Source organism: Cherax quadricarinatus, chromosome 10, assembly GCF_038502225.1.
Source record: "Cherax quadricarinatus isolate ZL_2023a chromosome 10, ASM3850222v1, whole genome shotgun sequence".
Classification (NCBI taxonomy): Eukaryota; Metazoa; Arthropoda; class Malacostraca; order Decapoda; family Parastacidae; genus Cherax; species Cherax quadricarinatus.
This window is the reverse complement of record NC_091301.1, coordinates 34,970,271-34,998,106: the sequence shown is the minus strand read 5'-3', so window position 1 is coordinate 34,998,106 and position 27,836 is coordinate 34,970,271. Positions and strand designations below refer to the sequence as shown.

The 27,836-nt window shown below is 39.7% G+C and overlaps 1 protein-coding gene across 1 annotated transcript in view; it reads left to right on the top strand.

The window, feature by feature from the left end:
• Nucleotides 1-17,109, top strand: part of Zip99C (Zinc transporter Zip99C) — a 51,712-nt gene extending 34,603 nt beyond the window's left edge. The window contains exons 7-8 of the mRNA XM_070083825.1: nt 4,320-4,397; nt 14,014-17,109. Coding sequence (XP_069939926.1) covers nt 4,320-4,397; nt 14,014-14,186 — 251 coding nt within the window. The 3' untranslated portion in view covers nt 14,187-17,109. The remainder of the gene's footprint in view (nt 1-4,319; nt 4,398-14,013) is intronic.
• Nucleotides 17,110-27,836: the final 10,727 nt, after the last annotated feature.

Here is a 27,836-nt window from a genome sequence, read left to right as displayed (position 1 = left end):
TCATTCTGGACCTTATTTTGAAATTGTCATATTTTTTAGTTTTCGTGAAATTGGCCAAATTGCAAATTTCTGACCACATTATTAGGTAGTTGAAATCGGTAAATGGGCAGTTTCTTGTACTCAATCGATAGAAAAAATGGAGTTCTAAAGAAATAGCTATGAGTTTGGGCGACTGGAACAATGGAATTAGCCGAAAATAGGGCTCAAAGTGGGCGAAATCGCCGATTTGTAAATAGCGCCGAGGTCGCTAACTTCGCGAGAGCATAATTCCGTCAGTTTTCCATCAAATTTCGTTTTTTTGGTGTCATTACAATCGGGAAAAGATTCTCTATCATTTCATAAGAAAAAATAATTTTTTTTTTTTTTTAAATTTTGCGACACCAGGAGACACCTCAGGATTGGGGGTTGCGACAGTCAAAGGGTTAATTTATATATTTATTTTTTTATTATCACACTGAGTATCTTAAATCTTTTACCTCTGTCACACACTAGTACAGTGGACCCCCGGTTAACGATATTTTTTCACTCCAGAAGTATGTTCAGGTGCCAGTACTGACCGAATTTGTTCCCATAAGGAATATTGTGAAGTAGATTAGTCCATTTCAGACCCCCAAACATACACGTACAAACGCACTTACATAAATACACTTACATAATTGGTCGCATTCGGAGGTAATCGTTATGCGGGGGTCCACTGTATACACAGTACATTGTCCATTAAAGATAAGGTGACTTTGAAGCCACTGTCAGTTGTTACGAGCTCAGTCTCGTGATGCAGGAGAATGTTTTATTATTATGCTTATATCAACACTACAGCTTATTGCCTATCACAATTGATCTAATATGACATAATAAACAATATAAATAACATAAAATATGTTAAATATTCCAGAATTAATAATATTTGGCATAATACCAAGCAGTTCAATGGAGGTATGAAGAGGATACGAGATACAAGTACCATTCTCCTGACCCTGTCATGGGGCTTATATTAGAGAAAACGGAGTGTAGCACAGGGCTAACTGTGATATACACTTGTACTGCACCATAAACCTGAAACAAAAAAGCTGTTTTCTCTATGTAGATTACCACACATAGCAGCATATGTGTAGAGAACCTAGGATAACCCAAAAAAGTCAGACAATGTGGCTTATTTCTAGTACCTGGCTTGGGTTAGCCATATATGATTTTTGGTAAATATTCGATTCCCAGCCAGGGTAGAAACACTGGGCATTTCTTTACATCTGTTGTCTATGTTCACCCATCAGTAAATGGGTACCTGGGTGTTAGTCGACTGGTGTGGGTGTTATCCTGGGACACTGACCTAATTTGCTTGAAATACTCTGCATAACAAGCAGCTTTCTATATAGTAGTATGTCACTGATGTCAGCTATGTCTGTATCCTATGTACATGTACGTGTAGTAAATTATTATTCTTTCTTTCTTTCAACACACCGGCCGTATCCCACCGAGGCGGGGTGGCCCAAAAGGAAAAACGAAAGCTTCTCCTTTTACATTTAGTAATATATACGGGAGAAGAGGTTACTAGCCCCTTGCTGCCAGCATTTTAGTTGCCTCTTACAACACGCATGGCTTACGGAGGAAGAATTCTGTTCCACTTCCCCATGGAAATAAGAGGAAATAAACAAGAACAAGAACTAGAAAGAAAATAGAAGAAAACCCAGAGAGGTGTGTATATATATGCTTGTATGTAATTCCATTTCAGTTAATTTAAGTGAGGAAAATTGACTACAAACAAGAAAATCCAGATGCAAGCAAGGTCACGGAACGAATTAAACTCATTAGTGGAGGTTCCACTGTGTGTGTGTGTATGTATATATATATATATATATATATATATATATATATATATATATATATATATATATATATATATATATATATATATATTTTTTATTATCACACCGGCCGATTCCCACCAAGGCAGGGTGGCCCGAAAAAGAAAAACTTTCACCATCATTCACTCCATCACTGTCTTGCCAGAAGGGTGCTTTACACTACAGTTTTTAAACTGCAACATTAACACCCCTCCTTCAGAGTGCAGGCACTGTACTTCCCATCTCCAGGACTCGAGTCCGGCCTGCCGGTTTCCCTGAATCCCTTCATAAATGTTACTTTGCTCACACTCCAACAGCACGTCAAGTATTAAAAACCATTTGTCTCCATTCACTCCTATCTTTCTTTCTTTCAACACACCGGCCGTATCCCACCGAGGCGGGGTGGCCCAAAAGGAAAAACGAAAGTTTCTCCTTTTACATTTAGTAATATATACAGGAGAAGGGGTTACTAGCCCCTTGCTCCCGGCATTTTAGTCGCCTCTTACAACACGCATGGCTTACGGAGGAAGAATTCTGTTCCACTTCCCCATGGAGGTAAGAGGAAATAAACAAGAACAAGAACTAGAAAGAAAATAGAAGAAAACCCAAAGGGGTGTGTATATATATGCTTGTACATGTATGTGTAGTGTGACCTAAGTGTAAGTAGAAGTAGCAAGACATACCTGAAATCTTGCATGTGTATGAGACAGAAAAAAAAAAGACACCAGCAATCCTACCATCGTGTAAAACAATTACAGGCTTCAGTTTTACACTCACTTGGCAGGACGGTAGTACCTCCCTGGGCGGTTGCTGTCTACCAACCTACTACCTTTATTTTTGTGCTTGTTTATTGATTGCGATTGTGAAATAAGCCACCATGGGGTCAAAGAAAGTTCAGAATGCAAGCCCTTTGATAAAGGTGAGAAACATGATAGAATTCAAGAAAGAACTTGTAGCAAAATATGAAAGTGGCGTACGTGTGGCCAAATTCGCCAGGATGTATGAGAAGTTGACATCGGTAATCAGTTCCACCCTGACAAAGAAAGCAGAAATCAAGGAAGCTGATGTTGTGAAAGGGGTATATATGCTAACGAAACAGAGATCACAAACAATCAAGGATGTGGAGTTGTTGTTGTTGGTGTGGATCAACGAAAAACAGCTATTGGGAGATAGTGTTGTGAAGGGCTTTGGTATGGCTTTTGATAGGACTTAAATACCAGAAGTCCTTACGGAGGAGGATTCCCCTTCCACACAGTAACCTCTCATCTCTCTCCCCTCCTCACCTTCTTCCATACGCCAACAAGAGTCTTCAATAAAGGTATGTAATAGTTAGTTTAATATGTTTATTATGCACCCCATACCCATCCTGTGGGCGGTAGTCAAAAGATTACAGAGGTACATAATTGGTCCAGGGACTGGACTCCAAAGTTTTGATAGCTGAGCAAGTTACAAAGGTAATGAACTAGATCTGGTCATAATCATGACCAAGTTACAAAGGTAATGAGCTCCAGGTAGAGCTGGTCACACTCATGAATAATTGCAAAGGTAATGAATCATAAACACATTAATCATGAGAATTTACAAAGGTAATGAGCTCCAGGTAGAGCTGGTCAAAATCATGACAAGTTTCAAAGGTAATGAATGATAAACACGTTATCACATGATTACAATCATAGACAAATTACAGAGTAATGAGCAGTTAACAAACATAGCAGGGAATTCATCCATTGCCCCAACAACAGATGTTGCTAGGTGCCTGTCTCTCCTCGGCAGACAGCCATTGCAAACAGCAGCAAGTTGCCCCGGGATCTGCTGCTTGCACGAGCACCATCGACCCTCCCCAAGAGGTCCAAGAAGCCAGTGACTCCGTTAGCAGCCCGATGGAGAGCTGCCCTAGGGACATGTCAGCGTCCTGGTGGACGCCAAGTTGATTGAAGATCCCAGGCCCTCGTGTGCACGGATGTTGAAGCTTGAGGAACTGAGTACACACTGCCTGTGGCACACCTGACAGCTGCCTCGCGGTCGAACTCCACGATGCTGTCCCTGTAGTGGAAGTTCCTGTGAGCCCGGCACTCCCTGCAGTGCCATCGCTGACATCGTGGGTTAGGGGAGAAGTACCCTCTACAGATGGGGTGGCGCTGGGAGTTGGGTGGGTGAGGCGGGGGAGACGCGCAGGGGTGAGGCGTTATGAGAGGGTCACTGTTTACTACACACGCCCTCCCCCTCCCCCCCAGCGGAGAGGGGGGGAGGCGCTGACTGGTCCTGACTCGACAACACCAAATCCTCTGAAACTGCACAACACTTCAACTATTTACGCTGAAACGATGCACTGGGATGTCCGTTCGCTGCTCTGGTATCTTCTCAAAGCATTCACACTGAGTTCTGTTAAGTAGGGACCTGGTCAGCCTCTTTGACCAGGAGCTATCCTTGAAAATCCCGCAGCTAGCCCGCTACACAACCTGCCGTGTCGGCCATGTTGAGCCCTCCCGATGTACACAGCTGGTATTGGTTTAATGGGTGCATTGTTTACACTGTTCATCGGCACCTCCAATGTCTTGGGTGAGTTCGTACTAAACAGTGCACCATTTAATTACCACTCCTCTTGTCCTGATCAAAAGTAAAAGTTTTGAGGAGAAAATAATCATGGGTGGGTCTGCCTATCTTTCTGCTGTAGATGGTAGTTAGTTAGTCATGAGGATAAGTCATTCTATGGTACTGTATTTTATGTTGTGGATTACTACAGAAAAAAAAATATCACTTATCAGCAACAACGGCATAAATGCACATTGCGGTACTTTTGTTCTAACACTCTGGTCGTCTCCCACCGAGGTTGGGTGACCTGAGAAAGAAACACTTTCACCATTATTTACACTATCGCTGTCTTGCCAGAAGCACATAGATACAGCAGTTTAGATGTCCCTCTAAACACTAAATATCCCAAACCTCTCCTTTAGAGTGCAGGCACTTTTCACCTCCAGGACTCATGTCCGGTACTGGTTTTACAATGTATATGTAGACATCAAATTATGATTGTTTTTCCAATTTATTAGTGTCCAACACTACGTATGCTAGTTTCTTATGATGCTAGACATACTTCAAGGTGTTTCATTAAGTACAGTAAATTATTTCCTTTGGAATATCTGGGGACTGATTTGTTTGATAAACTTCAAGCACTAAATGCTGATGTATCTTAATTAGAAGTACAGGCATTCCACGACTTGTGATGGGGTCACGTTCCGACGTATCCATCATAAGTCAAAAATATCGTAAGTCGAATGTGAATATGATACACTAAATAAATTAGTAAATAAATACTACTCTCACTGAATAAGTAAATAAACATAATTTTTGTAATTAACTGAATACCAGTATTGAAAAGTAAATAAACGATTACAAGTTATGGACTTTCCACCTTCATGCTTTTGCACCATGGTAAATTTGAAATATTGTAAATCGAACCATTGTAAGTCAAGAAACACCTGTATTTTTTATATTATTTTTGGCTTATGTAGGTGCCAGTTTTATGAAATAATATTTAAAAAAAAATCAAAATAAAATATTTTGTTGTGCAGGATTGTATAGCATTTTAACCCTTTGAGGGTCGACAGGCCCTCTCCGAGACTTGTTCTCAGGGTCGGCCAAATTTCAAAAAAAAAAAAATTATTTTTTCTTATGAAAAGAAAGAATCTTTTCCTGATCATAATGACACCAAAAGTATGAAATTTGATGGAAAACTTACGGAATTATGCTCTCGCGAAGTTAGTGGTCTCGACGATGTTTACGCATCGGCGATTTTGCCCACTTTGAGCCCTATTTTCAGCCAATTCCTGTGTACTAGTCAACAAAAATCATAACTATTTCTCTAGAACTCCATTTTTTCTATTGAATGAGTACAAGAAACCACCCATTTACTGATTAAAACTATCCAGTACAGTGGTTAGAATTTGGCAATTTTGCCAATTTCACACAAATTTCAAAAGATGCCAATTTCCAAATAGGGTCCAGAATAAACAAGAAAGACATTCCTGGCACTAAAATAACATTTCCTCTGTTCGTTAGTCACATCCCCAGGCCCCTCTTATATTTCTTTGGCTTTCCACTTTCAATTTTTATTCTTACAAAAAATAGAAGATTTACTGTTATGCAGACTACTGCATTAGTGTAGAAATGGTATAAATAATATCAGCGCACTTGTGAAAGAATATTAAACTCACCAGTTGACGTGTATTGGACGCTTGACATGATTTGTTTACTTTTGAACTTTGGTAAAAATCGAACATTTCTGCTACTTTGAGCTCAATTTCAAGGTACTTTTCATTGTAAGACCAGTCAAAATCATCTCAATTTTTGTAATATGTCTTCCATTCTACAAAATGAGACCAAGAAAACTAGAATACAATAATAAATACCATAAGAAAATACAGTGCAAAGTCACTGTTTTATTCCAAAAACACGGTCGAAGTTTTTTTTTTTCTCATTATGCACTGTGTCCTGCAGGATTTTTTTTATACTGTGCACACTGACCACATAGACCCATTCTTTCATATGTAGGCCTACCAGCTTTCTCCCACTAGATTTGAGGGCGCTAGAATTTAGGAGTACTAGTACGTCAAAAACCCTGGTGCGTAAGCCGTACTAGTACGACCGAAACCCTCAAAGGGTTAAATAGAATGTAAATGAAAAAGAAAACTGGATAAAAATAAAAATTCATGTTTTTATGGTAGTTTTAATTTACAAATAATAGGAACATCTCTGCAGTATTATACCTTCACACTGTTGAAGCCGAGAGTTCACTGAAACACATGTATTGAAGATTGAGACACTTATACAGCATATGGGAATCTTTGTTCAGGAAACGTTTCGCCACACAGTGGCTTCATCAGTCCAATACAAAGAGGAAGGCGTAAGGAGAGGAGCAGTATGAGGTAATCAGTCCCTCAGCCTGGAGTCGATGTGTTCAGTCCATCAATCTTGTAGAATGTACAGCATAGGGCCATAGACGTGGCTTATACAGTGGACCCCCGGTTAACGATATTTTTTCACTCCAGAAGTATGTTCAGGTGCTAGTACTGACCGAATTTGTTCCCATAAGAAATATTGTGAAGTAGATTAGTCCATTTCAGACCCCCAAACATACACGTACAAACGCACTTACATAAATACACTTACATAATGGAAGAGGGTAAGGTACCTAGGGATTGGCAGAGAGCATGCATAGTTCCTTTGTATAAAGGCAAAGGGGATAAAAGAGAGTGCAAAAATTATAGGGGGATAAGTCTGTTGAGTGTACCTGGTAAAGTGTATGGTAGAGTTATAATTGAAAGAATTAAGAGTAAGACGGAGAATAGGATAGCAGATGAACAAGGAGGCTTTAGGAAAGGTAGGGGGTGTGTGGACCAGGTGTTTACAGTGAAACATATAAGTGAACAGTATTTAGATAAGGCTAAAGAGGTCTTTGTGGCATTTATGGATTTGGAAAAGGCGTATGACAGGGTGGATAGGGGGGCAATGTGGCAGATGTTGCAAGTGTATGGTGTAGGAGGTAGGTTACTGAAAGCAGTGAAGAGTTTTTACGAGGATAGTGAGGCTCAAGTTAGAGTATGTAGGAAAGAGGGAAATTTTTTCCCAGTAAAAGTAGGCCTTAGACAAGGATGTGTGATGTCACCGTGGTTGTTTAATATATTTATAGATGGGGTTGTAAGAGAAGTAAATGCGAGGGTCTTGGCAAGAGGCGTGGAGTTAAAAGATAAAGAATCACACACAAAGTGGGAGTTGTCACAGCTGCTCTTTGCTGATGACACTGTGCTCTTGGGAGATTCTGAAGAGAAGTTGCAGAGATTGGTGGATGAATTTGGTAGGGTGTGCAAAAGAAGAAAATTAAAGGTGAATACAGGAAAGAGTAAGGTTATGAGGATAACAAAAAGATTAGGTGATGAAAGATTGAATATCAGATTGGAGGGAGAGAGTATGGAGGAGGTGAACGTATTCAGATATTTGGGAGTGGACGTGTCAGCGGATGGGTCTATGAAAGATGAGGTGAATCATAGAATTGATGAGGGAAAAAGAGTGAGTGGTGCACTTAGGAGTCTGTGGAGACAAAGAACTTTGTCCTTGGAGGCAAAGAGGGGAATGTATGAGAGTATAGTTTTACCAACGCTCTTATATGGGTGTGAAGCGTGGGTGATGAATGTTGCAGCGAGGAGAAGGCTGGAGGCAGTGGAGATGTCATGTCTGAGGGCAATGTGTGGTGTGAATATAATGCAGAGAATTCGTAGTTTGGAAGTTAGGAGGAGGTGCGGGATTACCAAAACTGTTGTCCAGAGGGCTGAGGAAGGGTTGTTGAGGTGGTTCGGACATGTTGAGAGAATGGAGCGAAACAGAATGACTTCAAGAGTGTATCAGTCTGTAGTGGAAGGAAGGCGGGGTAGGGGTCGGCCTAGGAAAGGTTGGAGGGAGGGGGTAAAGGAGGTTTTGTGTGCGAGGGGCTTGGACTTCCAGGAGGCATGCATGAGCGTGTTTGATAGGAGTGAATGGAGACAAATGGTTTTTAATACTTGACGTGCTGTTGGAGTGTGAGCAAAGTAACATTTATGAAGGGATTCAGGGAAACCCGCAGACCGGACTTGAGTCCTGGAGATGGGAAGTACAGTGCCTGCACTCTGAAGGAGGGGTGTTAATGTTGCAGTTTAAAAACTGTAGTGTAAAGCACCCTTCTGGCAAGACAGTGATGGAGTGAATGATGGTGAAAGTTTTTCTTTTTCGGGCCACCCTGCCTTGGTGGGAATCGGCCAGTGTGATAATAAAAAAAAAATACTTACATAATTGGTCACATTCGGAGGTAATCGTTATGCGGGGGTCCACTGTATACTGTAGTGAGGAGAGGTGAAGCAGGAGGAGGCGGGGTCATAGTGGTACCATCCACTAGTCGAAGTAGGTCTTCGTCCAAAGGTTGAACAAGTGTTGAACCTTGACCTTGTTCAACCCTTGGACGAAGACCTACTTCGACTAGTGGATGGTACCACTATGACCCCGCCTCCTCCTGCTTCACCTCTCCTCACTACAGTATATAAGCCACGTCTACGGCCCTATGCTGTACATTCTACAAGATTGATGGACTGAACACATCGACTCCAGGCTGAGGGACTGATTACCTCATACTGCTCCTCTCCTTACGCCTTCCTCTTTGTATTGGACTGATGAAGCCACTGTGTGGCGAAACGTTTCCTGAATAAAGATTCCCATATGCTGTATAAGTGTCTCAATCTTCAATTTGTCGGTTTTTCAAACCATTCATCACGAAACACATGTATTGTCAATTTTTTACTGGTAATAGTCACTTGTTTGAATAATAGTGACATTCATAAGTCTGTTTTTGGGTCATTAGGCTGAATTCCACTGTTATCATAAAATTGAGAAACATTGGGAACAAATTATTCATTTTCCCTGATGCACACTCTGCTTTCTGGTGGTTTTGTACTTGGTGGTATCATGGCTTCTGGTGCCACCTGTGTGTATGGTGCAGTAGCTTGTGTCAGGACTCCTTGTAATGCCACATGTGGTATTTGTAACAAAACATGCGTTAGTAATACAACTAAAACAACTAAAATAATTTTCAGCAGAATCACTCACACCCACACTCAGTACCTTCTCCCACATCACCAGTAGTATCTCCATGAAATAATGCAAGTGCATATGCACTTGTATGATGATGGACAAGTTTATGCTTGATAGGGGAATATTGGGCCCCACTGTAACTTGAATCAACAGGATTTGCCTTGTAATTTTAATCCTGCCCTCTGTCACCACTCAAACTGCTCACTTCATTTTCACTTTGATAAGCAAAGAATTTTTTTTTCCTGTGACTTAATGCACCTAGATCTGTCATTGGCACAGTTTACATTCCCGTTGTCACTTAACATTTTCAGTTCATTCTATACTGGAGAATTCCTCTTAAATATGCCACCCCTCTGTCACTGATGACTCCAGTATGTAATATTTGCTGGATTTCATTTTGAGTCAAGCTGTGGTGTCGCACTACCATTGTTTCAACATTGCTACTGAGGCTGTGTTACTCACACTTCCCTGGGACTTACCATGTGGCCAGCTTTTTTTTCTTTGGCATCACAGGTAGGTGAGAGACATAAATAATTGAGCTTAGGCCTAAGATGGTGGCAGGTAGCATATTTGAAGGCAGGAAAAATCCTACAGTGTATGTCAGACAATGTTTGAGGTCCTGATGTACAACAGTATGCATCAGAAACAGTTCAAGGTTAAACACTTTCGTATTTCGTTTTAGACAGTAGTTTGTTGGAATACATATTGGTAGATAAAAGACTGTTGGGTAGACTTCAGGATGTACATGTTTATAGAGGGGCCACAGATATATCAGATCACGTTTTAGTTGTAGCTACAGTGAGAGTAAAAGGTAGATGGGGTACAAGGAAAATGGAAGCATTAGGTAAGAGAGAGGTGAAGGTTTATAAACTAGAGGAGGAGGCAGTTAGGGTAAGATATAAACAACTGTTGGAGGACAGATGGGCTAGTGTGAGTATAGGCAATGGGGTGGAAGATGTATGGGGTAAGTTTAAGAATTTAGTGTTAGAGTGTTCAGTAGAAGTTTGTAGTTATAGGAAAGTGGGTGCTAGAGGGAAGAAGAGCAGTTGGTGGAATGATGATGTAAAGAGAGTAATAAGAAGTTTTTACAAAGTAGAAGTGATGCAAGGAGGGAGGAGTATATGGAGAGAAAAATACAGTGGACCCCCGGTTCGCGATGCCATCGCTATCCGATAAATCTGGTATGTGATGCACTATATCGCAAAAAATTTGCCTCGGTTCCCGTTACAAAACCCGGTATATGCGATTCGTCCGAGACATGTCCACGTGTGGCCTGAACTGCCCCGTGTGTGCCAGTGTTTACAAGCCAGCGAGTGTGCTCGCATCTAAGGATACATTCGGTACATTCTATATTATCACAGTGTTTTTGGTGCTTGTTTCTGCAAAATAAGTCACCATGGGCCCCAAGAAAGCTTCTAGTGCCAACCCTTCGAGACCAAGGGTGCTAATGACTATTGAAATGAAGAAAGAGATAATTGCAAAGTACAAAAGTGGAGTGCATGTGTCGGAGCTGGCCAAGTTGTATAGTAAACCCCAATCAACCATCTCTACTATAGTGACCAGGAAAACGGCAATCAAGGAAGATGTTCTTGCAAAAGTGCAGCGAAACAGCGACCGCAAGTGTTAGAAAATGTTGAGAGACCGTTATTGGTGTGGATAAATAAAAAACAGATAGCAGGAGATAGCATCTCTCAAGCGATCATTAGTGAAAAGGCAAGGCAGTTGCATGATGATTTGGTAAAGAAATTGCCTGCAACTAGTGGTGATGTGAGTGAATTTAAGGCCAGCAAAGGTTGGTTTGAAAGATTTAAGAATCGTAGTGGCATACATAGTGTGATTAGGCATGGTGAGGCTGCCAGTTCAGACCAAAAAGCAGCTGAAAAATTTGTGAAGGAATTCAAGGATTACATAGACAGTGAAGACTTGAAACCTGAACAAGTGTTTAATTGTGACGAAACAGGCCTGTTTTGGAAGAAATTGCCAAGCAGGACCTACATTACTCAGGAGGAAAAGGCACTCCCAGGACATAAGCCTATGAAAGACAGGCTTACTCTTCTGATGTGTGCCAATGCTAGTGGTGATTGCAAAGTGAAGCCTTTATTGGTGTATCACTCAGAAACTCCCAGAGCGTTCAGGCAAAAGAATATCCTCAAGGCTAATTTGTGTGTGCTGTGGAGGGCAAACAGTAAGGCATGGGTCACTAGGGACTTTTTCTATGACTGGTTACACCATGCATTTGCCCCCAATGTGAAAAATTACCTAATTGAAAAGAAATTAGACCTTAAGTGCCTCCTGGTATTAGACAATGCCCCTGGTCATCCTACAGACTTGGCAGAGCGACTTTCTGGGGACATGAGCTTCATTAAGGTCAAGTTTTTGCCTCCTAATACCACTCCTCTCCTGCAGCCCATGGACCAGCAGGTCATTTCCAACTTCAAGAAACTGTACACAAAAGCTATGTTTGAAAGGTGCTTTGAAGTGACCACAGACACTCTATTGACTCTAAAGGAGTTTTGGAAGGATCACTTTAATATCCTCAATTGTGTAAACCTTATAGGTAAGGCTTGGGAGGGAGTGACTAAGAGGACCTTGAACTCTGCCTGGAAAAAACTGTGGCCAGAATGTGTAGACAAAAGGGATTTTGAAGGGTTTGAGGCTAACCCTGGGAATCCTATGCCAGTTGACGAATCCATTGTGGCATTGGGGAAGTCCTTGGGGTTGGAGGTTAGTGGGGAGGATGTGGAAGAGTTGGTGGAGGAGGACAATGACGATCTAACCACTGATGAGCTGCTAGATCATCTTCAACAGCAAGAGGCCAGACCTGAGGAAACTGCTTCGGAGGAGGGGATAGAGAAATTGAAGAAGTTGCCTACTTCAAAGATTAAGGAAATGTGTGCAAAGTGGCTTGAAGTGCAAAGCTTTTTTGATGAAAATCACCCTCACACAGCTACTGCAAGCCGTGTTGGCTTGCAATGACACTGTTGTGAACCACTTTAGGAAAGTCATACAGGAACGAGAGGTACAGGCCTCTATGGACAGATATGTTGTGCGAAAGAAGTCCAGTGACTCTCAAGCTGGTCCTAGTGGCATTAAAAGAAGAAGGGAAGTAACCCCGGAAAAGGACTTGCTATCTCAAGTCCTAATGGAAGGGGATTCCCCTTCTAAGCATTAACAACGTCGACACTCTCCCCACCTCCCATCCCATCAATCATCACCAGATCTTCATTAAAGGTAAGTGTCATGTATTCTATTGTTAGTAGAGTACATACTACAAACTGTGCATGTCTTCTTCAGTTTGTGTGCATTAACAGTGCAAAGAGGAACTAAAGGAAGAGGAGATGAGATGATGCAGTATGTAGCAAGAAAGTGCAGAGAGGCAGAGGAGAAATTGAAACAATAGGAAGAACAGAGTAAGACCATGGTTTACCCAGAGGTGTAAAGAGGCCAAAGTTAACTGTGCCAAAGCATGAACAGAATATTAAAGGCAAAGAAATCATAAAACAAGGAGTTGAGCCAGAGAGCCAGAAACAAATTTGCATGGATAAGGAGGGAGGCCCAGCAGCATTTTGAGAATGACATAGCATCGAAAGCCAAACCTGACCCAATATTGTTATATAGCCACATCAGGAGGAAGACAACAGTAAAGGACCAGGTAATCAGGCTGAAGAAGGGAGGAGGGAAGCTCACCAGGAAGTCTGTGAGGAGTTCAGCAAGAGATTTAGGGAGATATTCTCAGAGGAGACAGGAAGACTATTAGCAAACCAAAGTGGTAGAGTGCACCAGCAAGCGTTTGATACCGGACGTACAACTGGGGAGAAGATGAAGAAGATATTATATGAGCTAGATACCTTGAAGGCAGTGGGACCAGATAATCACTCCTTGGGTCCTGAGGGAGCAGAGGTACCGTGTGTCTCTCTAGCAATAATCTTCAACAAGTCTATCAACTCAGGGGAATTACTGGAGATGTGGAAGACAGCAAATGTAGCTCTAATTTTTAAGATGGCAGGCAGACAGGTAGCATTAAACTACATACCAATGTCACTGACATATATAGTATGTAAAGTTATGGAGAAGAGTGGTGGAGCACCTATAAAGGACTGGGTTTATGCATGACAACCAACACATCTTTAGAGATGGTAAATCCTGTGTCACCCAGCAGGACCTAGAGTATTATAAGAGGGACCTAGTATTATAAGTTAGATCCAGGAGGGACCTGGGATGTCTAGGTGGGAGGAACTTAGCCAGCACCTTGCACTACCAATCACCAATTTAAATGATCCCTCTTGCAGAAATTTTTGAATTGCAGAGATTATTAGGAAACTAAAATTTTAATTCTAATTTTGAGAGACTTCTAATTGAGTGAGATGATTGTGTGGTTTAAACTGGTCAGCTGTTTTCCTTGTAGATATTATATGCCAAGTACAAAACATTGACCATCATTCACTTTACCTGCCTCCTCAGAAAGGCTGGGATGGGATGTAGGTCTACCATCACATATTTTCATTTTGAACTTTAATAATACCTTAGTATGTAGTGTAATGTAAATATTTTATTTTTGCAGGTGGGGTGCAGGTCTACATTTTGTCATTCACAGCAGGAGGCTTCCTCAACATAGCATTGGTGACAGTTCTACCGGAGCTGCTGCAAGAAGATCGTCCTGCTCAATCATGTGCACAGCTTCTCTGTCTTTTGTTTGGCACCCTCACCATGGCATCTGTAGCTCTCATGTGTTAAGGCTATGTCATTCTTACTTATATCTTGGGTCAGGGCTGTGCTTCCTACAATCTGATGAATTCCATGCATTCTGTGAAAAGAAACATATATTCCATGCCTTGTGTATACTCTGTAATAATGACTTTGTGGTTTTATGTGAAAATTGAATTAGTATGTGTGTACAATTTTCTATGTTCGTTAAACCACCTACTGGTGGTTACACAATAGAAATAAGATGTGGCAATCCATTTGTTGATTTTAATGCATAAATATTATTTAATTTTTATAATTGTGTGTGTGTGTTTATATCTGAGTGTGTATATGAGAGATTACCTATTTGTGAGCATCTCTTTTGTAGCTACAGGAGCAAAGCTGTGCTTCTCATGTCCCAGTCTCATTAGTAGTGAGTTTGTCATAAAATGGTAACACAATGACAGAATATACAGACAGTATGTAAATAAGACAGTGTGTGGGTGGGTTATTGAATTTTATTTCATTTGCCAGGAACGCTCTTAATTTGTCTAATAAAGTCCCTGGTGTGCAAAAGTTTTTATAAATAAAATGCCATAACCTTCACATTGTGTCAGATTTACATAATGTCAAGAACTTTAATTTCCTGTAGATGTAACACTCGCTACCTCCTCTTGGATCCCATTTCAGATCTCTGTCACTGTTTGCGAGAAGACATTATGTCTAGTTGCCTTTCTGCACTACATTTTTTGTAAATTGTAATTATGGGCAATATGCTCTTCCTGTTCATTGAAGTCTCTGTTTTCTCATATATTTTATGTACATTCATGACATATCATGAGTAAGCACTAAATCCGTAGGGGTCTTATGGCAACAAGGAATTTTAAGTAATCAGCTTTGATTCAAGGAATGGGAGGATAGGTCCAATTCCTTGAATCGAGCCCTTTTCTGATATTGTAATATTTCCACTTTTACTCTTGTCTTCCAGTGAGGGCATTTCCATTGTTTTCTATATTTCTTCATGTTTAATATTTTTAACTCTTGGAATGCATTTTCCAGAAATAGAGAAACATATGCTTTCTCTGTTTCTGGAAAATAGTACTGGCTCACCTCTTACCACAAACTGTCTGTTACTTCCTAACACAGTCATACTGCAAACTGACTCTGTTGGTTCCAAACTCAGTGATACCTATTCTTCACACTGTGAATGGAGTTAGTCTCCAATAATTCCTCATCTAGTTCATTCCACTGCCTTGCCACCCTAACACTGAAGAAATGTGGTGTATAATTCACTTATATCTGATTGATATGCTTTTGTTTCTCATTTTCATGTTAAAAATTAGATTATCTCAATTTCTCATCAGTGAGTACATTTTCACCCTCAGTTTGTTTTAAGTTGTCTTTCTTGTCTAGAAGATTCAGTTATTATATCTCTGAGTTCTTGTGGGGTGGTCAAGAGTGCGTGTTAATTTTATTAAGTGTTACCTTCAGTGTTTGCACTTGTTTAGAATAAGATATTAAAACATTTTTTATTCTGAGCTACATTTGCTTTGTTGTACTGGTAGTTATCCATTTTTTGTTACAAGTTTCGAGTTTATGCTTGCCCTTCTGCACACAGGATATGACTCTTCTTACCTCGACTTTGAGAGGTGAGAGTTGTTTTGTGATCATTTTTCATTACCTTCAGGTAGAGCTGGAAAATATAATGCTTTACTAGTATCCGAGACATATACTTAATGTTGTCAGCAGATAATGCATGGTTTGTCTTTTATTTTCATTGCAGCTTATTTAGTTTATATGAGATTAGTTAGGGTACAAATATAAATGCTGTATACTGTATCAACCACAATATTGTGTGCCCACTGCCCAGCTATACATGTATTAGCAAACACATTATATATATATATGTATCTTTTTCTTTCAACAAACCGGCCGTATCCCACCGAGGCAGGGTGGCCCAAAAAGAAAAACGAAAGTTTCTCTTTTTAAATTTAGTAATATATACAGGAGAAGAGGTTACTAGCCCCTTGCTCCCGGCATTTTAGTCGCCTCTTACAACACGCATGGCTTACGGAGGAAGAATTCTGTTACACTTCCCCATGGAGGTAAGAAATAAACAAGAACAAGAACTAGAAAGAAAATAGAAATAAACCCAGAGGGGTGTGTATATATATGCTTGTACATGTATGTGTAGTGTGACTTAAGTGTAAGTAGAAGTAGCAAGATGTACCTGAAATCTTGCATGTGTATGAGATAGAATAAAAAGACGCCAGCAATCCTACCATTGTGTAAAACAATTACAGGCTTCCGTTTTACACTCACTTGGCAGGACGGTAATACCTCCCTGGGTGGTTGCTGTCTACCAGCCTACTATCTATTATATATATATACAGTGGTCCCACGTTTTTCATAGTTAATTAGTTCATGGAGTTGCTACTATTATCGAAATCTACGATTTTCGAATCAATTTTCCCCATAAGAAATAATGTAAATACAATTAATCCGTTCCTGACTCCCAGAAGTATTAAAACAAAAAAATTTTTTACATGAAATATAGATGTAGTACATAAGCAATACAATGGGAAATGATGAATGAAACATTAACAGCATAACACTTACCTTTATTAGAGATTCTTCTTAGTGTATGGGAGACTGGAGGAGGAGAGAGATTGGATTGTTTACAGTTTGGAAGGGGAATCTCCTTCCAGCAACACCTCAGGTACCAATTGCTTTTCTGGGGTTGCTTCTCTTCTCTGTTTCTTAATGCCACTAGGACCACCTTGAGAGTCACTGGAGTCCTGTCTCGCAAAATAACTGTGGCGAGAGCTCTGTTTCTGGCGTCTCTTTAACACTTCCCTAAAATGGCCCAAGACTTTGTCACTGTACATGTTGCCAACATGGCTTGCAACAACCTTGTCAGGGTGATGTTTCTCCATAAAGCTTTCCATCTTACCCTACATAGCAAAAATCTCTTTAATTTATATATATATATATATATATATATATATATATATATATATATATATATATATGTATATATATATATATGTATATATATACATGCATGCATATATATATGTATATATATATGTATATGTCGTGCCGAATATGTAAAACTGGTCAATTAGCAAGAACTCATTTAAAATTAAGTCCTTTCTAAAATTTTCTCTTATACGTTTAAAGATATATTTTTTTCATTAATGTTAATGTAAAAAATTTTAATTTTGCACCAAAAGAATCTTAGAAAACTTACCTAACCTTATTATAACAAGAGCAATTTATTTTAGCCTAACCCAACTAAATATATTTTAGATTTGTTTACAATAATTTAATACTAAACAAACACAGTGAAATATATTTTTTTCGTTAGGTTCAGAATGATTTTGGCGAAATTATTGCATACACAAATTTTCGCTTGTCCTATATGGCAAGATGAGCGTTGCTATTTAAGCCAAGATCGCCAGTTCTGCCTATTAGGCACGACATACATATATATATATATATATATATATATATATATATATATATATATATATATATATATATATATATATATATATATATATATATATATATATATATATATATATTATATACATATATATATATATATATATATATATATATATATATTATATATATATACATATATATATATATATATATTTTATCACACTGGCCGATTCCCACCAAGGCAGGGTGGCCCGAAAAAGAAAAACTTTCACCATCATTCACTCCATCACTGTCTTGCCAGAAGGGTGCTTTACACTACAGTTTTTAAACTGCAACATTAACACCCCTCCTTCAGAGTGCAGGCACTGTACTTCCCATCTCCAGGACTCAAGTCCGGCCTGCCGGTTTCCCTGAACCCCTTCATAAATGTTACTTTGCTCACACTCCAACAGCACGTCAAGTATTAAAAACCATTTGTCTCCATTCACTCCTATCAAACACGCTCACGCATGCCTGCTGGAAGTCCAAGCCCCTCGCACACAAAACCTCCTTTACCCCCTCCCTCCAACCTTTCCTAGGCCGACCCCTACCCCGCCTTCCTTCCACTACAGACTGATACACTCTTGAAGTTATTCTGTTTCGCTCCATTCTCTCCACATGTCCGAACCACCTCAACAACCCTTCCTCAGCCCTCTGGACAACAGTTTTGGTAATCCCGCACCTCCTCCTAACTTCCAAACTACGAATTCTCTGCATTATATTCACACCACACATTGCTCTCAGACATGACATCTCCACTGCCTCCAGCCTTCTCCTCGCTGCAACATTCATCACCCATGCTTCACACCCATATAAGAGCGTTGGTAAAACTATACTCTCATACATTCCCCTCTTTGCCTCCAAGGACAAAGTTCTTTGTCTCCACAGACTCCTAAGTGCACCACTCACCCTTTTCCCCTCATCAATTCTATGATTCACCTCATCTTTCATAGACCCATCCGCTGACACGTCCACTCCCAAATATCTGAATACATTCACCTCCTCCATACTCTCTCCCTCCAATCTGATATCCAATCTTTCATCACCTAATCTTTTTGTTATCCTCATAACCTTACTCTTTCCTGTATTCACTTTCAATTTTCTTCTTTTGCACACCCTACCAAATTCATCCACCAATCTCTGCAACTTCTCTTCAGAATCTCCCAAGAGCACAGTGTCATCAGCAAAGAGCAACTGTGACAACTCCCACTTTATGTGTGATTCTTTATCTTTTAACTCCACGCCTCTTGCCAAGACCCTCGCATTTACTTCTCTTACAACCCCATCTATAAATATATTAAACAACCACGGTGACATCACACATCCTTGTCTAAGGCCTACTTTTACTGGGAAATAATTTCCCTCTTTCCTACATACTCTAACTTGAGCCTCACTATCCTCGTAAAAACTCTTCACTGCTTTCAGTAACCTACCTCCTACACCATACACCTGCAACATCTGCCACATTGCCCCCCTATCCACCCTGTCATACGCCTTTTCCAAATCCATAAATGCCACAAAGACCTCTTTAGCCTTATCTAAATACTGTTCACTTATATGTTTCACTGTAAACACCTGGTCCACACACCCCCTACCTTTCCTAAAGCCTCCTTGTTCATCTCCAAAAGGATTCTTTCAGGTATACAGAAGTAAGATCAGGGACAAGATAGGCCCACTCAAAAGTTCCTCGGGTCAGCTCACTGACAGTGATAAGGAAATGTGTAGAATTTTTAACACATACTTCCTCTCAGTTTTTACACAGGAGGATACCAGCGATATTCCAGTAATGATAAATTATGTAGAACAGGACGATAATAAACTGTGCACTATTAGGGTCACAAGTGACATGGTCCTTAGGCAAATAGATAAATTAAAACCTAACAAATCCCCAGGCCCTGATGAACTGTATGCAAGGGTTCTAAAGGAATGTAAAGAGGAGCTTAGCACACCTTTGGCTAATCTTTTCAACATATCACTACAAACTGGCATGGTGCCAGATAAGTGGAAAATGGCAAATGTGATACCTATTTTCAAAACAGGTGACAGGTCCTTAGCTTCGAACTATAGACCAATAAGCCTAACCTCCATAGTGGGAAAATTTATGGAATCAATAATTGCCGAGGCAGTTCGTAGCCACCTTGAAAAGCATAAATTAATCAACGAATCTCAGCATGGTTTTACAAAGGGGCGTTCCTGCCTTACGAATTTATTAACTTTTTTCACTAAGGTATTTGAGGAGGTAGATCATGGTAATGAATATGATATTGTGTATATGGACTTCAGTAAGGCTTTTGACAGGGTCCCACATCAGAGACTATTGAGGAAAATTAAAGCACATGGAATAGGAGGAGAAATTTTTTCCTGGATAGAGGCATGGTTGACAAATAGGCAGCAGAGAGTTTGCATAAATGGGGAGAAATCAGAGTGGGGAAGCGTCACGAGCGGTGTTCCACAGGGGTCAGTGTTGGGCCCCCTGCTGTTCACAATCTACATAAACGACATAGATGAGGGCATAAAGAGCGACATCGGCAAGTTTGCCGATGACACCAAAATAGGCCGTCGAATTCATTCTGACGAGGACATTCGAGCACTCCAGGAAGATTTGAATAGACTGATGCAGTGGTCGGAGAAGTGGCAGATGCAGTTTAATATAGACAAATGCAAAGTTCTAAATGTTGGACAGGACAATAACCATGCCACATATAAACTAAATAATGTAGATCTTAATATTACGGATTGCGAAAAAGATTTAGGAGTTCTGGTTAGCAGTAATCTGAAACCAAGACAACAGTGCATAAGTGTTCGCAATAAAGCTAATAGAATCCTTGGCTTCATATCAAGAAGCATAAATAATAGGAGTCCTCAGGTTGTTCTTCAACTCTATACATCCTTGGTTAGGCCTCATTTAGATTATGCTGCACAGTTTTGGTCACCGTATTACAGAATGGATATAAATTCTCTGGAAAATGTACAAAGGAGGATGACAAAGATGATCCCATGTATCAGAAACCTTCCCTATGAGGATAGACTAAGGGCCCTGAAACTGCACTCTCTAGAAAGACGTAGAATTAGGGGGGATATGATTGAGGTTTATAAGTGGAAGACAGGAATAAATAAAGGGGATGTAAATAGTGTGCTGAAAATATCTAGCCTAGACAGGACTCGCAGCAATGGTTTTAAGTTGGAAAAATTCAGATTCAGGAGGGATATAGGAAAGTACTGGTTTGGTAATAGAGTTGTGGATGAGTGGAACAAACTCCCAAGTACCGTTATAGAGGCCAGAACGTTGTGTAGCTTTAAAAATAGGTTGGATAAATACATGAGTAGATGTGGGTGGGTGTGAGTTAGACCTGATAGCTTGTGCTAACAGGTCGGTTGCCGTGTTCCTCCCTTAAGTCAATGTGACCTGACCTGACTAGGTTGGGTGCATTGGCTTAAGCCGGTAGGGACTTGGACCTGCCTCGCATGGGCCAGTAGGCCTTCTGCAGTGTTCCTTCGTTCTTATGTTCTTATGTTCTTATCAATCAACACTTCCACCTCACTCACACATAATCACTGTCTCTGCAGAGGCAACCCAGATACAGTAGTTTAGAAGCATTTTTAAAGATATATAACATACCCCTCCAAACTGCCAATATCCCAAACCCCTCCTGTAAAGTGCAGGCATTGTACTTCCCATTTCCAGTACTCAAGCCTGGCTATATAAAAATAACCGGTTTCCCTGAATCCCTTCACTAAATAATACCCTGCTCATACTCCAACAGCTCATCAGGTCCCAAAAACCATTCATCTCCATTCACTCCTGTCTAACATGCTCACACATGCCTGCTTCATGTCCAGGCCCCTTGCACACAAACCCCTTTTAGCCCCCCCTCTCCCTCCATCCTTTCTTAGGAATACCCCTGCTCCTCCTCTCCACTACAGATTTATACACCCTCCTAGTCATTGTATTTTGCTCCATCCTCTCTAAATGACCAAACCACCTCAATAGTCCCTCTTCAACCCACTGAATAATACTTTTTGTAACTCCACCCCTCTTCCTAATTTCCACACTACAAAGTCTCTGCATAATATTTACACCACACATTGTCCTTAGACACAACATCTCCACAGCCTCCTCCTCACTGAAGCATTGACAACCCATGCTTCACACCCATATAACAGTGTTGGTACCTCTATTCTCTCATACATTCCCTTCTTTGCCTTCATGGATAACATTTTCTGTCTCCACAGACACCTCAGTGCATCACTTGCCTTTATTCCTTCATCAGTTCTATGGTTAACCTCATCCTTCATAAACCCATCTTCTGACAAATCTACTCCCAAATACAGTGGACCCCCCGGTTAACGATATTTTTTCACTCCAGAAGTATGTTCAGGTGCCAGTACTGACCGAATTTGTTCCCATAAGAAATATTGTGAAGTAGATTAGTCCATTTCAGACCCCCAAACATACACGTACAAACGCACTTACATAAATACACTTACATAATTGGTCGCATTCGGAGGTAATCGTTATGCGGGGGTCCACTGTATTTGAACACATTCACTTTTTCCATACTCCCTTTCCCCAATGTGATATGTAATTTTTCTTTACTTAACTCGTTTGATACCCTCATCACCTTACTCTTATCTATGTTCACTTTCAACTTTCTTTCTTTACACACCATTCCAAACTTGTCCGCTAACCTTTTTATTTTAATGTTAATTTTAATCTTTGATTTATTTGAACAAAACATCCAGATGAAGGTGATATGGTAGCTGTGATATGGTCAAACAGTATTTACAGTTTTAATATACATATTTAAATTAATTGAAGAAAAATAATTTTTAAGTATGTTTACTGACATAGGAAGCCTTCTGTAGATTGAGTTCTAGTTACCATCTGTTTTAATGATAATAGGAATAATCAGATGTTTTTGACTTCTCTTTCTCTCATAGTATACAGTTCTTCTTATGTAAATACCATTAGAAATTACCATGAAAATATTTTTCAGTAATTTTACTATATGGTGGTACCTCAAGTTAGGATATTAATTCATTCCAGAAGTTGTATCGTATGTCAATACTGTTGTAACTCAAACCCCAAAATATGCCAGAACTCCCAACCAGACCTTAGACACTTTTGGTTGTTTAAACACACTGAGGTTTCCTGAGTGGCAAACAAACACAGGCTCCAGCTTGAAATATCCAGAGGCATTGCTAAAGGAGATAGGGAAGAGCAGGCATATCAGGACAGGCCACAGCAGGCAGGCAGGCAGGCAGGCAGGCAGGCAGGCAGGCAGGCAGGCAGGCAGGCAGGCAGGCAGGCAGGCAGGCAGGCAGGCAGGCAGGCAGGCAGGCAGGCAGGCAGGCAGGCAGACAGGCAGGCAGGCAGACAGATTGGTAATGAATTGTTGACTTTATATTTTCACTTGTTATAGTCTCCCACTGCCTACATGTATGCATCTAGTACACGTACTGTACACTGTACCAGTCTTACTCTCACCTCTGCCTCCCTTGCTCCTACACACTCCTCTCTCTCCCTCCCACTCTCCTCCTACACATCCTCCACTAATCACTCCATTAAAGACAGGCAAGCAGACCAAAGTAGGCAGGGAAAGACTGGGGCATACAGAGCAAGGTAGGTAGGCAGGACAGGCCAAAGAAGGCATGATTTAATATTTACTCTTGCCACAGTCTCCCACCCCCATGTCTGGAACAGGGACGATTTCTTTCCCTCCCTCCTCTGCCTTCCTTCCTTCGACCCTTCCTCCTTCCCAGTCACCTCCAATACTCCCTCCACCATTGCTCCATTTAAGACATTGCCATCACCTTGTCTTGTTTCTGGACTGAGGCCTATCCGTGCCTGCGCAACCGTCATACACATATATTATATCTCAGATTTTTCATTGGCAACTCGAAACTAAATTCTTTTGTGAGAGTAAATTGTAACTCAGAATTATTGTAACTTAACCCTTTCAGGGTTTCGGACGTACTAGTACGGCTTACACACCAGGGTTTTTGACATACTAGTACTCCTAAATTCTAGCGCCCTCAAATCTAGTGAGAGAAAGCTGGTAGGCCTACATATGAAAGAATGGGTCTATGTGGTCAGTGTGCGCAGTATAAAAAAATCCTGCAACACACAGTGCGTAATGAGAAAAAAAAAAACTTTGACAGTGTTTTTGGTTTAAAACAGCGACTTTGCACTGTATTTTCGTATGGTATTTATGATGGTATTCTAGTTTACCTAGTCTCATTTTATAGAATGGAAGACATGTTACAGAAATTGAGATGATTTTGATTGGTTTTACAATGAAAAGTACCTTGAAATTGAGCTCAAAGTAGCAGAAATCTTTGATTTTTGCCAAAGTTCAAAACTAAACAAATTGTGCTACGCATGCAATACACGTCAACTGGTGAGTCTAATATTCTTTCACAAGTGCGCTGATATTATTTATACCATTTCTACACTAATGCAGTAACTCTTCTATTTTTTGTGAGAATAAAAATTCAAAGTGGAAAGCAAAAGAATGTAAGAGGGGCGTGGGGACGTGACTAATGAACAGAGGAAATGTTATTTTAGTTCCAGGAATGTCTTTCTTGTTTATTCTGGACCCTATTTGGAAATTGGCATCTTTTGAAATTTGTGTGAAATTTGCAAAATTGCTAAATTCTGACAACTTTATTGAATAGTTGAAATCGGTAAATGTGTGGTTTCTTGTACTCATTCGATAGAAAAAATGGAGTTCTAGCGAAATAGTTATGATTTTTGTCGACTAGTACATTGGAATTGGCCGAAAATAGGGCTCAAAGCGGGCAAAAATCACTGATGCGTAAACATCGTCGAGACTGCTAACTTTGCGAGAGCATAATTCCGTAAGTTTTCCATCAAATTTCATACTTTTGGTGTCATTATGATCTGGAAAAGATTCTCTATCTTTTCATAAGAAATTTTTTTTTTTTTTTTCTGAAAGTTTGGCGACCCTGAGAACAAGTCTCAGAGAGGGCCTGGCAACTCTGAAAGGGTTAAGGGACCACTGTATATCAGCACTGATATTTGTGCATGTTAAATTATAGAACTGTATACTTTTCTAAGTTCAGTATATGAATAGATATATATATATATGTCATGATACTGATAAACGGACATGCTTCATTACCCTTCTGTGTCATGAAAATCTTGAACTAAAAAAAAACATTATTGTATATTGTAAAACTAAAACTAATTATTTTCCTGGCAGCACTTACAGTGTATAATGTGTTCTATGGCCTGCTGTCTTCATTTATTTACACCTCAGTCATAATCTCAACAGATACAGTGTATGAACAGAAATGACAAGTTTTTTAAAGCATGTCATGTGATAGAGATTAGGAGGAAAATTATTGTTTTCATCATGCAGTTGATTGAAGCTGTGCAAATGAAGTTAAAATTATCTTAGTAATAATACAGTATGACTTGCCACTAGCATTAATTATTTTGTGTCACTCAATTGAAGAATGTACTTTGTGACTAGCAACTCACCTAGTGCACAGTTTTATTAGAAATTTTGTATCAGTTTTATGATTATCATCATTATGTTTTAAAACATACACTAAACCTGTATGGGTCATACAGCTGGAGTTGTTGAACTGCTTAGCAAAATTCTCTGCCAGAAGACAGTGTACACTGTACCTACCTTTTACTCTTGTAACTCTTGTACTCTATATTACTACTTAAAACTCAAAATATAATACTGCAGTAATTTTAATATCCAGTAATATACTCCTTAAATTAATAATTTGCAATTTTATTTTTTTGTGCAGAAGACATGCCGAATTTTGTGTTTACATGATTTAACAAGCTCCAAGTGCTGTAATGAACCACAGATTGTTGTATCACTTTTGTTAGAGATTAAGTATAATAATTTTAATTTAAGCAAACATAACTCTTTCTTGGAAGATAAATTACATATACTGTAAATATATTTTTTAGTTTCTAGTTTAGGTTATTAAAATGTATGAATGCAAGTACGCTTGTAACTTGCGAAAAAGTTATGTGATATTTGTGTGTAAACAGCTGTGTTCCTTGGTGGGAAAACCAATTTATATCAAGCTTGCAAAATGGTATACATTTGACCAAGTTAATGTAATTAATCGCATTACGTTAAATCCGCCATACAATACATTTTAACGCAAAAATTTTGCCTCGCCTCATGCGATTCGTCCAGGACGCATCCCACGCGTGGCCTCAGCTGCCCCATGCGTGCCAGTGTTTACAAGCCAGCCAGTGCGGTGGAATCCACGCATACATTCGGTACATTTCATATTATCGCAGTGTTTTTAGTGATTGTAGCTGCAAGATAAGTCACCATGGGCCCCAAGAAAGCTTCTAGCGCCAACCCTGCAGGAAAAAGAGTGAAAATTACTATGAAAATGAAGAGAGAGAATTGCTAAGTACGAAAGTGGAGTGCATGTCTCGGAGCTGGCCAGGTTGTATACCAAACCCCAATCAACCATCGCTACTATCGTGGCCAACAAAACAGCAGTCAAGGAAGCTGTTCTTGGAAAAGGTGCAAGTTTATTTTCGAAACAGAGATTACAAGTGATAGAAGATGGGTTGAACTGCAAACCTTTGCGGATGAAAATCACCCTGAAACGGCTATTGCAAGCCGTGCTGGTGACTATTACAATGACACTGTTATGGCCCATTTTAGGAAAGTCTTGAAGGAATGGGAGGTACAGACCTCTATGGACAGATTTATTGTGCGACAGAGGTCCAGTGACTCTCAAGCTGGTCCTAGTGGCATTAAAAGAAGGGAAGTAACTCCGGGAAAGGATTTGATACCTCAAGTCCTAATGGAAGGGGATTCCCCTTCTAAACAATAACTTCCACACACTCCCCTCCTCCCATCCCATCAATCATCCCCAGATCTTCAATAAAGGCAAGTGTCATGTATTTTATTCTTAGTAGAGTAGTAATTGTGCATGTCTTCTTCAGTTTGTGTTTATTAAAATTAATATTTCATGTGGTAAAATTTTTTTTTTTTTCATACTTTGGGGTGTCTTGCACGGATTAATTTGATTTCCATTATTTCTTATGGGGAAAATTAATTCGCCTTACGATAATTTCGGCAGGGGTCCACTGTATAGAATAAAAGTAAAAATAATACAGTAGGGCCCCACCTATATGGCAGGTTAGGTTCCAGGCTACCGCCATAAAGCGGAAATCGCACAAAGTGGAACACCCTTTTTTTCCACTTATAAATGCATAGCAATACCAGATAACAGGTTTACACTAACATATAATAAGTTAGCACTAGAACTGGGCATTAAAAAACAATAAAAAAAAAGTAAAATACACATATAGTACGTACACTCATTACTTACCTTAAAATATTTGTAGTCTTAATGTAGGGTGAGATGAGTAGTATTTATTGTAAGAAATCAGGTGTGGTATGTATAGTAACCAGCCAGGCTACCATACCAGGCCACCCCACTCTCACATAATATTCTATAACATTTAAGCGTCCCAGAGCGATAAAATGCATGTACAGTTCGCTCATTACTTACCTTAAAATATTTGTAGTCTTAATGTAAGGTCAGAGGTGAGTAAACGAGATAAAACTAATAAATGAGAGAGAGAAAGAGAGAATGAGTACATGAGAAAGGACAGGCATGGAGTTATGTAAACACGTCTGGTTTGCATACAAGTTACATTATGTACAAGTTGTCTCTATGTTGATATGGTAGAATAAATAGAGGAACACTCTCATTCTCATGTAACACCATTTTTAGAAGAAATGATGCTCTGAGTGAAGGCATACAAAAGGATTAATTTTCTACAGTTACCCCCAGTAACACATTTTCTCTTATGTTGGACTAGAGAAAGCATTACTCTTGCCATCACTTGTACAAGTTGTCTGGCTACCACATCTCATATTTATGTTTATTTATTCTACTGTGGGGTGTATTTATCATGTTCATATGTTACGTATCGTGTTTACCGTGTAATTTTGAAAAAATATCATAGATGGATTAACGAAAATGTGTATATTAACGTAATATACGACATTTTATGACACTTAGTGATTATTATTGAGTATTATTATTTTCATTACTAATATGGCATCTCTAGACATAGCAGACTCTTAAGTGATTTTAATGTGTACCTGCATGCCAGCACAGTGTGTAAGTTTATTTAGGTACAGGTATACATAAGTATAATTATCAGAGGATATATATATA